Genomic DNA, 16,634 nt, shown 5'->3' with positions numbered 1-16,634 from the left:
TTCTCGCCAGCTTTGATTCTTGAGCAGTATTTGTGGTCCTCTGCAAGGTTGTCTCCCATTTGGTATGGTGTTGACCTAAAATTCCCCGCAGAGTTGATAATTCAGGTCCTTAACAAATTTTTTCTCATCCAGGGTTTGAAATATTCAGAGATGGATAATTTATGTTCATCCCCAACTTTTTCTCTAGTTGGTGCTTCCATCTTGTCGATATTAGCCGAGTGTTGTAGCGATGATTTAGATCAGTGACATTTGTATCCTTTGTGATTGTTTTGTCAGTATAATCATCAATCATATATGCATATACATTCATACATCAGATATTTTATTATGCATTGTTATTGCATTTGATTCCTTATTTTCCGATCCTTTGCTATGGTGATATTATTTCTCCATACATATTTGGTGCATCTGTCCTCCCTCAATTGTATAGTGTCATCCCCTTAAGCAGAAAGAATTTAACCTTTCTCATTCCCCACTAAGTTATTTCCTCGTGGATGATTATTATTTCAGTTTCCTCCCCAGTTAATTGTCTGGATGGAACCACTCCCCCTGAGTTATATCCTCATTGGGTTGAGTTTTTGTTTGGCCGTTTCTTTCTAGCTCTTACCTATATAGATGCTTTTGGCCCCCCGAAAGTTTATTACCCAATAACTGGTAATAATCTTTTCGGTTTGTGAGTACCTTATTTTTACCCAATACCCGGTAATAGTAATCTACTTCCTCTTAATTTTCCCTAGTGGATTTGTTTTACGTTTCCTCAGGTAGTCTATCCTTGATATGTTCATCCTAACCGATGAAGAATATTCTTCCCTTGAGTCTATCCTTGGTATATTCATCCTAACCGGTGACGAATATTCTCTCTTTGGTGTTCTATCCAGTAACTGATGGATATAATTCCTATTTTTCTCCCTGATAGTCTATCCTTGATATGTTCATCTTAGCCGATGACAGATATTCTTACCTTTGAGTCTATCCTTGATATGTTCACTTTAACTAGTGACAAATATTCTCTTTTCGGTCTTCTGCCCAGTATCCGGTAGTTGTAAATCCTATTTTATATTTCCCCCAGTAGGTTGTTCTTACCCAGTAACCGGTAACAAACATACATCCCTTTCCTCAGCGAGTCATCCTTGATATGTTTATCCTAATCGGTAACGAATGTCTCTCTGACAGAATACATTATCTTCCTACCTAGTAACCGGTAATAGATAATGTAATTCTGATACTCATGTGTCGAAGTTCATTCTTCCCCAATTGAGTTTGATTCAGGTATTTCAGTTTTGTTCTGATCTACCCGTTTCCCCCACAGATTCTTCTTTATCTCTAACCGAGTCCTTCCATTCATTTATTTTCACGGAATCCTTTTATGTCTCCAGCAGTTTTTAAGTCGTAGCCTGGCATACACACAACTTTTTATCCCAGAAGTCTTTGTCTCCCTAGTGAGTTTTCCTTATGGAATGCATTATGCTCCTGTGGACTTTCAGTCTCTCCGGATTCTTTTCCTTTGTGGCAACATTTCCCCACAAAGATTATTTTTAACATTCATATCATATGCATCATGAGGTCTCTGAGGGACCAAAAATTGTTTCTATTGTTGTTATTTAAGTTCATTCTACTGATTCGATACGAAGATTTTAACCTTCACATCCTCAATTAGAATGTCCTTAAATAGGGGCAGCTGTAAGACCCCAATTTTGACCCTAAGATCCCTCATGCTATCTCATCATATGCATTAGCATTGGGATCACACCTTGGAATTTTCCTTACCCCTCATTCATAGGGTTTGCATTGGGAGATATCACCAAGCACTTTTGATTGTATCATACTTTGTTTTTTCATTATTTACTAACCAAAATACCAAAAATATATCAATGTATAGTTTGTTACTTTGTAGGTAGTGTGTGTGCTCACCCATACTATATCAAACTCACATCTAGGATTTGAGACCCTCAATGCAAAGATTTCAATAAAGAAATTGTTCACATTGGCTCTAGGCATCATATATGTATCCCCATGATCTTAACATGCCATTTTGATCAAGAAATCATCAAGATTTTGAAGCTTGTTTGCCTTGGAAACCCTAATTCATCTGGGTATCTTGTGTGACTTCCTCAACAAGCTTCTTCAACATTTGATCAAATATTTCAAGGGATACTTCATATTACATCATATTACACATACATTATCCTCCATGAGTCCCAAAATTCAAGAGAATATCAAGCTAGCAAGATGATTCATGGTGGTTGACCAGGGAAAACCAACTTGTCAAAACTAGGGTTCCCTATACCCTATCTCCTATAATTTTTGTCATATGAAAATTATTCCAAGAAAAAAGTTAATCAAAATGACATTAGAAACAACTTTCATGTTGATTTCAAGATCTAGTTTTGCTTGGAAAGTCATTTTGTATCGTAAACGATTATAGGTCATTTTATTTGAACCCTAGTTTGGAGGTTAACTTCTCAAGACCATAACTTGATCAATTTTTATGATATGAAAGCTATTAAAATTCTATGATAAAATTCAAGATGTCTACTTCAAATTTTATGTTTGGAGGAAGTTCAAATTCAACTTTCAAATGCATGTGCCAAGAGGAGAGACATTATAGTTCACTTTGGACCATTACCGTTGAACAAGTGATTTTCCTCAACTTCTAAAATGCATAACTCCTTCATGACAAATCCAAATGAGGTCTAATTTATGACCAAATTGAAGTGGTTTGAAAGAGCTACAACGTTTGTGAAGGAACTGTTTCCATTTGAAGTCCATAGAAAACGTTATTCAAGGTTGAAGAAGTGAAAATTTTCAAATATATTTGATTTCCCAAACTTCCACATCAAAATTCATCATGATAAAAGATTCAAATGAAAACGTGTTCAACATTGAAGTTGTTCCCCTTGATCTAAACTTTCCAAAAATTCTAAGATCACCTAATTTGGACACAGAATGAAGGACTTGCACATGGGTGCAATGTGAGGTACCATTTGGAAGGATTTCATGATCCAATTCAAAACACAAATGCATGGTCACATGACATGATTTCAACATGATTCTCACTCATTTTTGGACCTGAATACATCACTTAATGGGCTAATCACATGCCCATTCAAGCATGCAAGGTGAATTGCTGAAATTGGCAATTTTTGGAAGTGTGTGGAAATGAATCGCATGGCCTATAAATAAGACCCTCATTGCTCAGAATTAAAGACCTCATGCCCAAGCTTTGAACCTGCAATCCAAACCCTCACCATTAAAGGATAATCTTGAAGGTTTTCATTTGAAAATCGAGCTCCAAATCTCAGTCTGTTTTGAGATTGAAACTACAAGAGTCCAAGCCATTTTCTGATCTTAATCACTTCCTACAAGATTCTAAAACAAAGCCAAGCACAATTAGAATCAAGATCAAGCAAGGTTGAAGCTCCCTCGAAGGTAATTTTCCAGAATTTCCATCTCGTAAATTCTCCCTCAATTCTTCATTAATCTTTGTGATTTTTGGTTGGCTGAAGTCCTACCAATGTAGGCAAGAAGATTGAGTTGCCTTGAGGTCGAATCGAAGCAACTCAGTTCATGATCCTCAAAATTCAAAAAATCCCTGTATCTTTTTATATACTTGGAATTGGAGAAAATTGAGGCCAGATTTGAGCTCCTGAGCATTTTTTCTTTGAATCCATGTCCTTGTTTTTTATTTTAGTGATGGTTGATGGTGGACCAGTCCAGTGAGGTCCACCGGAGAAGAAGACCGGAGCCCTAGCTCCTGTGGTGTGTTGTCACGCCTCTCAGCCATCAGATCTATTCAAATTGTTTTAATCTTAGCCGCTGGTTTCAGATACCAAGTTTGCAACGCGTTGACTGTAGTGCATCATGGAACGCGCACGCTTGGCCATCAAATCTGCCACCTCAATTAATGAGGGAGATCTGATGACCCTTGTTTTTTTTTTGTTTTTTTTTTATTTTTCATTTAATCCACTTATTTTGATTAATTCATATTAATTCCACTTTTAATCCAAAAAATATGGGACTTTCACCAAAAATCTTTAAATATTTTCCTCTTTCATTTTCTGAATTAAAATTATTTTTTGGATTAATTTTGATATTTTTCATGAATTAATTGTTTTTGTGCATATTTTTAATTGTTTAAAAATACTTCTGAGTTTTCAAAAATCATGAATTTTTTTGTCTAAGGTCCTTTGACCTTGTTTGACCTAGGAAAATCTCTTGGCCATTTATTTGGTGTTTTAAAGAGGTTTTAGGCTTTGACCAAACTAAATTGAATTTAAATGTATTTTTATATTGAGTCATTTTTATTGAATTGTGATGTTTGATTATGTGTGTTGGGCCTTGGTCAATGTTGATTTGATTTTTGTTAAGTTAAAATCATTAGATTTAGGGGATTGATAAAATATACATTTCATCCCCCAAAATGAATGAATGATTTTAATTTGATAAAATTCCTCCCATGACCAATTTGTGTTTCTCTCATCTCCCCTCCCTCTTCATCTTCAATCCAATTCTTTCCCATCCCTTTCATTGATCAATGAAATCTCAATATCCTAAGGCTAATTGGTTCATTAATAACCTTGTGTTAGATGAACCAATACAAGTATGGATGAGATAGGTCCATCCTTTGATCTTTTTTTCTTTTAGTGTATGGTATTTTTTAGGAGTTTGGTTCATTATGCCAAATCTCTAACATGCATTAGCACTTAAATTTTTATTACTCGGCCTCAGATAGTTGTGACTTCTACATAAATCCAATTACGATTGTTTAACATATAGCTAAATTTGACCCTAAAAGCATAACATTATAGTAAGTGAGATTGTAAGTCTCCCATCTTTCATGGTATTGTGTGGAAACTTGGTCTTTTTTCCTTTCTTTGGAATATGTCTTGGTTCAAGGATCCATGCTTGTGCATAGATGGTTGAATGTTCTCCAAAGAATGACTTAATCAATTGAAAAGCAAAACATCACTAACATCTAATCAACTAACATTTGACTAACTTGTATTAATATTGCTTTATTTTCAAGTCATTTATCTTTATGCAATTTAATTACAAGTCATTTACCATTCATTGTCATTTACATAGCATTTAATTTGTTTATGTTTATGTCATTTTCTCTTTGCTCAGTTGAGCCATATATTATGATTGTATATATTTATTTGTGTATTTTGTTTGTGTTTTTGGTCTTAGGACCTTAAAATACTTAATAAATAACAAAAACCCTAAAAAATATTTGGTGGACTGTTGGGTTTGATCTAAACTTTTAGACTTAGGATTTAGGCAACATTCCCTATGCAAAAGGACTTGGCCAATGCTAACATTTCTGAGACCAGGGTATTGTGATTGGAGCTTCCATCTGATGCAAGTATTGGGATCCATTTGAATTCATCTGCTACATGGTCTTGATGCAACTGTTATTTTGATCTCATACCTAATGCTTTATTCTGAGTTAATCAAGGAGTATTTCATCTGATACATAAGAAGACAAAGAAGACTGTAAGCTATGGATTTGCTTGCTTGGATGTGGTCATCTTTATTTGATGTCTTGCTCTTCATATTGCTAATTGCTTGCTGATTATTGCTTGATTCAAAGTCCAAAGGGAAAATGGGTTTTATATATGACATTATTGTCTGTTGGATTGTATACCATTGGTCAGAACTTTTCAACTCTTAACTTTTAATTTTATGCTTAGGATTAGTCTCTTCATATCCTCCCACTTCTTAAATTTCAAAATCTCTCCCCCTTTTCAAAAAAATTCTTTACTTGTGATTTCAAAACTTGGACTAGATTGCAAATTAGAAATTTTGGCCTTACGCCATTGTATTTTTTTTAAACTCTTTTCTTAATCAAACTTGTAAATGAACTTAACCATATTGACTTAAAATTTCAAAAGACAAAAAGAATTAACAACCATTCAAACTTTTGGGCCCTTTGTGCCTCTTTTAACTTAAATTTTGATTAAAAGCAATCCACTCATTTTGAATTGATACCACGAACTACGAGGTTTTGATCCTTCATTTTTATGTTGGTACGTAGGCACAAGTCCAAAGGTCTTGTTAAACACAAAAATATAATCAATGAATTCTTTTCTCACCACCCCCCCCCCCCATAATCTATTTGTTTCAAACATATTTTATACCAAAAACACATACGCACATAAAAAAAGGGCTCCCTAGGAGTACCTAGGACACTTTGGGTACTAACACCTTCCCTTTGTGTAACCAACCCCCTTACCTGTAATCTTTTGCATTTTATTAGTTTTGATTTGAAAAATTCTTATCTTTGGGTTTTGTTCGTACTTTTCCCTTTTCCTTTGGAAACAATAAAAGCGTTGTGGCGACTCTGGTTTTATTGACGATAAGTTTATCCATAGCTTAATGGTCATTAATTTACCGCTACAGCAACATGTTTGACGGTGGACTCTTTAGTGTCTCCAGTGAACTTGGTGAACTTTGGAACCTTCAATCCCCTAGGTAATTCTGTTTGTAAAACAAAATCTGGTAAGGGAGACGAATACGTTGGTTTTTGAAGGCCTGGGTTTACCTCATTTCGAATTGTGATTTGTTCGACAATAGCCTCTAAAATTTGTTCTTCAGCCATTGTGTCTTGTTGAACCTACCTGACGAAATGGTCGGGATCTTGATTTTTATTGACTAACACAACGGGAGCCCTTTGGGCCATCCTGGGTATTGGTTCAACCACTTGGTTTTCTTGGACAATCATTTCGTCGACCAACTCCTCATGTCGGACTGGGGTTTCCGCTTGATGTAAAGGTGGGGGAGTCTATCGAACTTGTGCTCTGGGAGCCCCTAGTAAATCCCCTATTCGGGTCATTTGAGTTGCCAGTTGTTGGTAACTCTAAGTCGAATCTTGATGTCTCATGACTACGACATAGCTTGATGTGAAAGTTGGGATCGACTGAGATGAAAAGCCTAATCTTGGGGGTCGACTAAATTAGTTTACCAAAGGTTCTAACCCCTAGTAGGGTGGGAATGGTGACGGTGGATTTTTTCCAAATGTCGAAATGCTATTATGCATACTTGCCATAAATTCAGTTGGCATTCCTAAGGTTCGATACATGGGCACTGTGAAACTGGGAATATATTGCCCTAAAGTTCCCATTATCGTCGGCCTTGGAGTCTCGGGATGATGCGGTGTCAATATTGGTCCATTATGTGCAGTCGAGACTGCAGATATAGTGCCAGAACCAACATCAGTTGTTTGCAACACAACTGTATTTCCTTCCGAAGACGGTTCTTCGTTTGGATTTGGACGTGGTGATACCATTTTACCACTACGTAATTGCATATACTAAACACAACGTGTCCAACCGGGTGTGCCAATTTGTTTGCATGTGGTTTTCGTGCGAAGAATCTTTAGCCTTCCTATTGAGGTTTGCTAGTAGGATCCGCTACAAAATCCTAGACTTAGTGTTAAGTATATGGGGTGTTTTGTTGAAATTCTTGGATTAAGAAAATGATAGGTAAAAAATGCTTGTAAAAAAGGTGCAGTGAAAATAGATGGACAAAAGGCAAGATAAAACCGTAAATAACAAGGCAGATAAAATGACTTGGTAAGTTAAATTGCTTGAAGATAAATGTGAAAGGAAGTATACATTTTTTGCATGAATGAACTCTTTTCTCTAGACGCTTGATACTTTGAGTGTTTCCTTTTGCAATGTTACAAATGTCTCCCTTGAAATAGAAATCAATCTACTTAAATAGTAATAAAAAATAATTGTTACATGACCGTTGGACATTTACAATGTGCCACGCGTCCGAACCTGTAAACCCACATCTTTTGCAACTTCCCCCATGTTCTGCTCAACTGATTATATCAATTTTTCTTCTTTGGTTTCAACTTCAACCAGCTCACCCCCGTCAACCTCCTTTCGACCTGGCTTATGTCATTCTTGATTGTCGAACCGCTTCGACAATGTTCACCCCTCTCGACCCTTCGCCTTATAATTTTGTTCTTCTTGCTTCAACTTTCTCCCTTCGATATAGTCGAAATTTGATGGCTTACATGGAGTAACTCCTAACATACTAAGGAAATCCTCTTTCTCGCACACACATAGTTAAAAACTCTTTTCAACATATTTTTTAACCATCAAATCTCTTAATAATACTTTCAAGCCCGAGCCAACTGATTAAGAGAATATCAGCTTCTTTTTGAAGTATTTTTTGAACTACCCAATCCACTAGGTCCTTAAGCAAATCAATTGGAAGAAGCCTAATTGATTGTATAATCAATCTTGATAGTGTCTTAATGATTTACAACAACTTTTTATCTAAACTTTCCAAAAATAGCCAAAATAATCGATTATTTTTCTCATTCAATTGATTAGGTCTATGAACCAATCTTTTGGACCATTAAAATTTCCCGTGGATCATTTCCTTTTTTAGATTTTAAATCTCATATAAATGAGGGTCCTCTCCTCGCCGTTTCACACCAAAATTCTGAATTTCTCTATTTTCTTTGGAATCTATCTATTTCTCTCTCTAAAAACATTTCTCTCTCACTTAAATGGGCTTAGTGCCTTTGAGTGAAACAATACTTGTGAGGAGAAGGCTTTCTAACGATATCAGAGAAGGCTTCAATTGTTGTGAGGATAATGCAGGGGTTGACAAGGCAAGGTGGTTAGGTTACAAACTCCCAAACGTCAATTCTAATTTATTCAAATTGAAGAAAATGAATCAATCAACGATTTCACAACGTGAATCACTCGGTTGGTGAATCAAGTAAAGGCATGAGGATAAACTATTATTGAGCAGTATGTTGTCGCAAAAATTTACATGCTTTAACCCCAAGATTTGATGTTGTAGTTGTAGCGATTGACGAATCAAGTAATCTTGTTTTTTCTCTTGAGATAAAACAGTTTTAAAATCTCTGTTTGGTGTTTAGAACTTTGTCGGAAAAAATTATGTTGGATTCTTAAGATTAGCTTCGAAAATCTCTAATAGATTCGTTTCCTCAGCTTTGGTAAAAGCTTTCATTTTGGTTGGGGATAAGCCTTTGTAAAATCTCAAGATCAACTTGTATTAAGGTTTTTGGGCATAACCTATAAAAGCTCAAGTTTATAGTCAAAATCTTAAGAAAATCTCTTGGGGGCAGGAGTAAGTCAACGTTCGACTGAACCTGGATAAATCACTGTTGTTATCTCTTACTTTCTACAATCTACTTAACTGTTTTTATCTTTTTGCTGTTAATTTTTCTCTGATATCAAAAGATATTAACACAATTCATTTTCGAAGTTACAAAATATTAAAATTAATTGTTAGTTTTGAATACCACAATGCACCTCTTATTGTTAGGAATGTCAAATGTACTCATTTCTAATGGGTGCCCGCAACAAATACTCATAATGAGTAGGGTAAAAACTCATAAAATGGGTACCGATACGTATAATTACTCATTAAAATAAGTGGATTGAGGTGCGAGTCCGTATACCTTAGTACAAATCCCGCCTCATAGTCACATAATGTATATATATTTTAACTTATATTATTATAAGAAAATGTATGTTTATCTCTTTTAAAAAAATACATCAATAATAAGGTATTATACATCTCAGTATAAATGTTGGTTTATTTCATAATTTTATAATTAATTTTTTTAATTTTTTTTATTAATATTGTTAAAATTTTAAAATAATATAATATATTTTTTAATTGATCGATTTATTTTTATTAAAACTGCGAGTAACAGATACACATATGAACATTTAGATACCCAAATAATATATATACAGATATAAAAATTGATGTCCACACCAGTATTGACTGAATTACACAAATTTTTCCAAACTGTAAATATGATTTTTTTTCAAAAATAACGGATATTATAATAGCGTGACTATTATCATCCTTATTTGTGATTGTGATTGAAATCTTTTAATAATTGGTCTTTAATACATATAATCTATCAATTTAATAACGAAAGTTTCGAGGAAGTTTCCTGGTTGTATTGACTTTTGCAATTGATTTTGGGCAATTGATTTTGGCGTGTAGTGTATATATGTTAGTATTTGAAACAACTTTTGTTTCTAAATTGGTCAACTTATATAAATAATTTTTAAAAAATGATACATAAAATAAGAGATTTGGTAACAAGCGATACGAAATCTCTTCCTTTTCGTATATAAACAAAGCTGGTTTTCGCTTGTTTTCGAACTCAAAGCAATATTAAAAGAATGATAACCGAAGGAACTTCACCTGCAAATACAACTACATCAGTTTCAACAAGGTACTTATATTACTTGCTCTCTTCATTTCTCCATTGATTCGAACTGTAATAAATACTTATTATTATCAGTTTTCATATGTAACATTTCATTTTCTTGTAGCTTGAACGAGGTTGGAAAATTATTTGGACAATTATTTGGGCTATTGTTAGCAATAATCGGATTTGCATCTGTGAATAAAAGCAAGGAAAATTCTCTACAAATTATGGCTTTGGCTTTTATGGTTACTCTTTTCTATATGGTTTTGTTGCTTGTCACAGTGTTGCAACTTCACGTTCCATTTATGATTGTTATTCTCTTTTTTGGAATAGTTGTTTCACTTTTAGCTTTGATGATTATTTCGGTTACGGTTGGTTTGGTTTATTTGGGCCTATGGATCTTCATCTTTCTTTTGGTGGTGTGCTTTAAATATCGAAAAGTTTTCTATGAAATGATTCCCAAAAGAATAAAGAATTTATTTGAAAGGTCACGTGGTAAAGGGAATGTTGAGATTTCATGTCACAATTTGGAGTTATCTGGAGTTGAGTCACTTCCAGTATAAAAAGAAATGGATTGTATTTGTATTTGTATGTGTGTGTCTTGAATAAAAGGACCCAGAAATTTAGTACACTGGGGTCAAATATTTAGATATTTATATTATTAACTAAATATGATTTTTCATTTTTAAAATTAAAATATATATTATAATTTTTTTCTATAATTCTTTCTATTTTGAAAATATTGAATAATTTTTTCTTTTTCATCATTAACAAAAATATATATCTTTTTATGGAAGTGACTAAACAATCATTTAACCACTCGTCTTTTAGAAATTTCGGAAAGATTAAAGGGATCCAGGCTTGAATCATGAACGCAACACTTTCCTTATAGTATTTCAAGCACTCTCGATTGTCTTAGAGTTCTGATGCAGGAATACCCAGGATAATTCAGCTTTATCGAGTTTGCGCAAGACCGGCGAAAACCCGAATGCAACGAAGAGCGTCTGGAATTATTTAGAGGATTTTCGGATTTTGTGTATTTTATTCTGAATCCGGATTTATATTTTTATAGGTCATGTTGATATTGTTTCACAAGATAGCGACCCTTGGTGAAGCAATGTCATTTTCCAATAATCATAATGGTTGGCCTGCAGCATGTTTCACCAACAGTTGCATGGTTTCGCCTTTGCAACATCTCATGAAGAGTTACAATCTCCGAATTCAAAATTCAAATCGTAGGCGCCTCATTAACGCCGCGAATAGCCCGATTGCTCCGATGCAACGTGCCTAAGTGCTCAAGTGTCGTCTACAAGCCGCCACTAGCGCCCTATGCCCACGGACCCGGTCCCGGTCCCGGTCCCGGAGTCGGAGCCGGAGCCGGTGTCGCCAGTGGCGACACCGGCGAGTGGTTGTAAGGTTGGGACAAGTGGCATAATGCTTGGGACCACCATATGTGTTCATGTGGCACTTTATCCTCTTTTGTCCTTTTGTTGAGTTAATGATATTAACTCTTTATAAGGACTTACAAAGTAAGTAAATCTTCCAATGTGGGACTTTATCTCATGCATTTATTAGCATTAACTCACTTCCACCATTTGTCATTTTGGAACACACTTGTATTTAATAAATTACAACAATCCCCCACTTGTTCTAATAATGACAAATCCAATTCCAGAATATAGTAAGCAAAAAGTGTTAATACAGTTAGGTATCTTTCGATTTGAACTCAACCTTAGTAAAGACAACGCAAAGCCTAATCGGAACATTAGGTAGCTATGCTTTGAACCATTATCCCATGTGATCAGACCGGCGTTGCTATACACACACTTTTAGAGGTTCTTCGCCTACATATCTCGCCTAGCACTATTTATGACCATGTGCTTTTCCTGTTTTCATGAATTTCTCATGAGAGAAACTCCAACTCTCACCTTAAGACGGCATCATCTTGAAGTTCATATAGGTGAAGTTCAATTCGTATCTATTTCTTGAGATACGTATCCTCCTTGATATAGAACTTCATTAAGAGTTTCTTTGAAAACTCAACCCTCAGTTTGTAATCGTCAACATTATCGCGGAATGTTGCATAACCTTCCGAATCAACGACTTGTTGTTACCCATTGAATCTTAGGTTAAGATGTGTTAACTTCAGATTGGGTTGCTATCATTGTCGGAACCCTTATTCAAGGAGTTTTAATCCCATACCTTTCGAGGTAGTTTTTACTAAATCTTTGGTCAGTGGTTTAGTAAATGGATCAGCCAAATTATAGCTTATTTGTATATATGTTAGTGAAATGATCCCATCCTTTATCATTTTTCTCACGAGAGAGTGTCTAAGACCTATGTGTCTAGACTTTCCATTGTACACTTCACTGAACGCTCTAGCCAGGGTGGCTTGACTATCACAATGTATCAATACTTTTGAAACATTGTCTTTAGCTAACGGAACCTCCAATAAGAGGTCCCTCAACCATTCTGCTTCTTGTCCAACAAACGCAAGAGCCACAAACTCTGATTCCATGGTTGAGAGAGTAATGCATGTTTGTTTCTTGCTTTTCCAAGAAATCGCACCTCCAGCTAGTGTGAATATCCACCCAGTTGTAGATTTATAATCTCCAACACTTGATATCTAACTTGCGTCGGTATATCCTTCTAGTACGGCAGGAAACTTAGCATAATGAAGGCCAAGATTTTTGGTCTTTAACAAATATCCGAAAATCCTAGTTATGGCCTTCCAATGTTCATCATTTAGATTGCTAGTAAATCTACTCATCTTACTAACTGCAAAAGCTATGTCAGGTCTGGTGCATTGCATTAAGTATATTAGACATCCAATTGCACTTGCATATTCCAGTTGTGCCACGGTTCTCCCATTGTTCTTTTGAAGTTTGACACTAGGATCGAATGGAGTGTTTACTTCCTTAAAGTTTAGGTGTTTGAACTTTTCCAACATTTTCTCAATATAATGTGTTTGATTAAGTTCATAACCCCCACTATTTCGTTTTACTTTGATCCCTAGTATGGTGCCAACTAGTCCAAGATCTTTCATCTTGAATGTGGAAGTCAAAAATTTCTTTATTTCTAATATTCCATTCATTTCATTGTTGATAATCAACATGTCATCAACATATAGACATAGAAATATCACAACACTTCCGTGCACCTTTGTGTACAAGCATTTGTCACAAGAGTTTGGAACAAACCCATTTGAAATTATGACGGTGTCAAATTTTTGATGTCATTGTTTTGGTGCTTGTTTTAAACCGTATAAAGACTTAACAAGTTTGCATACCTTTTGTTCATTTCCAGGAAGCATGAAGCCTTCTGGTTGCTCCATGTAGATCTCCTCATTGAGATCTCCGTTTAGGAATGCTGTTTTAACATCCATTTGATGAACAATAAGGTTATTCAAGGAAGCTAGTGCAAACAGGATTCTAATTGTTGTAGTTTTTGCTACCGGTGCATATGTGTCAAAATAATCGACATCTTCCTTTTGTCTAAATCCTTTTGCTACTAGTCTAGCCTTGTAGGTGTTTAATGTACCGTTACTATGATACTTTTTTCTAAACACCCACTTGCATCCAATGGGTCTTGATCCCTTCGGAAGATCAACTAGTTCCCAAGTATGATTTGACATAATTGAATCCATTTCATCTTGGATAACATCTTTCCAAAAAGAAGTGTCCCTAGAAGCCACTGCTTCCTTATATGTTTTAGGATCATCTTCTACTTGAAGAATAATAGGAATTTTATGAACATCATTCTTGTTATTTCCTTCAATTAAATAAAGAGAAATGAGTTGGGAATTGATTTCATCTGGTCCTAGATCCTTAGTTTTTCGTGCCCTTTTGCTTCTCCTTGGTTCTGATTGTGTTTCAACAATTTGTGTCGAATCTTTGTCACGAGATTCTTCAATTGTGGGATTTTTAGGTCCCTTATCCTTTGTGATGAGATTTTCAAAGAATTCCACATCTCTGGATTCAACAATTACATTAGACTCTAGATTTAGAAGTCTGTATGCTTTGCTATTTGGTGCATATCCTATGAAGGCACATATGATTCCTCGAGGACCCAATTTTGTCCTTTTGGGATCCATGTTCTTGTAATAAGCTACACACTCCCACACTATGAAATAACCAATACTTGGTGGTCTTCCTTTCCATTTCTCATATGGAGAAATACCAGTTGTTTTTAAAGGAATCATGTTCATTATGTGACATGCGGACAATAGTGCTTCACCCCATAAATTAAATGGTAATTCTGAATGCATTAACATAGCATTTATCATCTCTTGATATGTTCTATTTTTTCTTTCGGCCATGCCATTTTATTGTGGTGTGCGGGGCGCAGAACATTCGTGTATGATGCCATATTCTTCACAATATACATCAAATTCTGCTGAGAAATTTTCTCCGCCTCTATCACTGCTAAGTACTTTTATAGTTGTACTTAATTGATTTTCTACTTCTGCTTTATATGTCTTAAAGGCATTAAAAGCATCATCTTTATTCTTTAAGAGATATACATGTGTGAACCTAGAGAAATCATCGATAAACGTTATAAAATAACGGTTCCCCCCACGGGTCAACATACCATTAAATTCACACAAATCAGAGTGCACAAGATCTAGCACGTTTGTTTTTCTTTCAACACTTTTGAAAGGTTTCTTTATTATTTTTGATTTAACACATATTTCACATTTTCCGAAATCATGAATGTTGCATGATATCAAACCAGATTTAATTAGTCTATTCATAGTACTAATACCAATATGTGCCAATCTAGAGTGTCATAAGGAAATAGATTCAAGCATATAACCAGAACCAGAAATTTCATTAATAATATTGTCGGTAGTACAAAGTTTGATCATTCCTTCAGTGGAATATCCTTTTCCTACAAATATACCATTACAGGTCAATATTAATTTGCCCGATTCATATACAGATTTAATACCCGGTTTTCCCAATAAGTCCCCACTAACAAGGTTTCTATTCATATCAGGAACATGAAGCACATTAACAAGAGTGACTTTCTTTTCGGAAGTGAAGTTGAGTTCGACGGATCCTGTTCCAACGACTTTAGATCGCACTTCATTTCCCATTTGCACTTCTTGTCCATCATTGACTTCGGTATAGGTTTTGAATGTTGTTTTATCATAAGATACATGCACAGTTGCACATGTGTCATACCACCATCCTTGCACTTTGCCTTTGATTGCCATAATTTCGCTTACCGTAGCGATTATGTCGTCATCGGCATGAACAACATTAACCTCATTTTTGGACTTATTGTGCCTGCAATCTCGAGCATAATATCCGGGTTTGCCACATACATAACAACCATTTTTAGTACCTTTTGGTCCGCCAGAATTTTTGAACTTGTTGTGTTCTTTCCTTGGGCCGAGATGGTTTTTCATGCCATCATATTTTTTTCTTTCCTTTAGCGGCAACAACATTTGCTTTAGCAAATCCAGCAGACTCAGTTTTTTCTCGATCCTTCGTTTCCTCCTCGATACGAAGGTGTTTCTAAAGTTTCTCCAAAGCAAAGTCCTCAGAACTATGCAGCAATTTCTTTCTGTATCCATTCCACGAAGGTGGCAATTTTGCTATTATTGCACCGACTTGGAATGCTTCAGGAATGTCAATTTTCACGGCTTTTATTTTATTCACGAGAACCTGTAACTCGTGTACTTGTGCAAGAATCGGCTTGGAATCTAACATCTTAAAATCAAAGTATTTAGATATTAAAAACTTTTTCCTACCTTCTTCTTCGGCCTTGAATTTGAATTCGAGTGTGTTCCAGATTTCCTTTGCGGATGTAGTATTGGTGTAGAGATCATAGAGACGATCAGATAATGTTTTCAAGATGTGTCCACGACAAATCAGTTCATCTTCTTTTCGTTTCTTTCTCTTCTTTTTTACTTCATCAGTATCATTCTCAGTTGGTTCTGGAATTGCCTCCAGATCAGGATCCAGGACATATTGAATTTTCAGGGCGGTCAGGAGAAATGTCATTTTGTCTTGCCAGCGGGAATAGTTTGTTCCATCGAAACGATCTAACTTAACAAGGTCCTGGTTCATCAGTTTGATGCTTGAAACAGAAGCGTCGGTGGCCATGATTGAGATACTATAAGACTGTTAGAAATTTCGGAAAGATTAAAGGGATCCAGGCTTGATTCGTGAACGCAACACTTTCCTTATAGTATTTCAAGCACTCTCGATTGTCTTAGAGTTCTGATGCAGGAATACCCAGGATAATTCAGCCTTATCGAGTTTGCGTAAGACCGGCGAAAACCCGAATGCAGCGAAGAGCGTCTGGAATTATTTAGAGGATTTTCGGATTTTGTGTGTTGTATTCTGAATCCAAATTTATGCTTTTATAGGCAATGTTGATATTGTTTCACAAGGTAGCGACC

At 35.4% G+C, this 16,634-nt stretch overlaps 2 protein-coding genes across 2 annotated transcripts; one reads left to right on the top strand and one right to left on the bottom strand.

Moving 5' to 3' along the window:
• Positions 1 to 10,149: 10,149 nt before the first annotated feature.
• On the top strand, positions 10,150 to 10,808 carry LOC127128390 (uncharacterized). The gene is made up of 2 exons (XM_051057646.1): positions 10,150 to 10,246; positions 10,347 to 10,808. Exons 1-2 carry the CDS (start codon positions 10,194 to 10,196, stop codon positions 10,783 to 10,785), a joined length of 492 nt encoding a protein of 163 aa, XP_050913603.1. The 5' UTR covers positions 10,150 to 10,193; the 3' UTR covers positions 10,786 to 10,808.
• Positions 10,809 to 15,744: 4,936 nt separating this feature from the next.
• On the bottom strand, positions 15,745 to 16,335 carry LOC127131845 (uncharacterized). The gene has a single exon (XM_051060738.1). The coding sequence runs from the start codon at positions 16,333 to 16,335 to the stop codon at positions 15,745 to 15,747; it is 591 nt and encodes a 196-aa protein (XP_050916695.1).
• Between the last annotated feature and the right edge of the window lie 299 nt (positions 16,336 to 16,634).

This window comes from Lathyrus oleraceus, chromosome 3 (assembly GCF_024323335.1).
Source record: "Lathyrus oleraceus cultivar Zhongwan6 chromosome 3, CAAS_Psat_ZW6_1.0, whole genome shotgun sequence".
Classification (NCBI taxonomy): Eukaryota; Viridiplantae; Streptophyta; class Magnoliopsida; order Fabales; family Fabaceae; genus Lathyrus; species Lathyrus oleraceus.
This window is presented reverse-complemented; position numbering and strand designations above follow the sequence as displayed.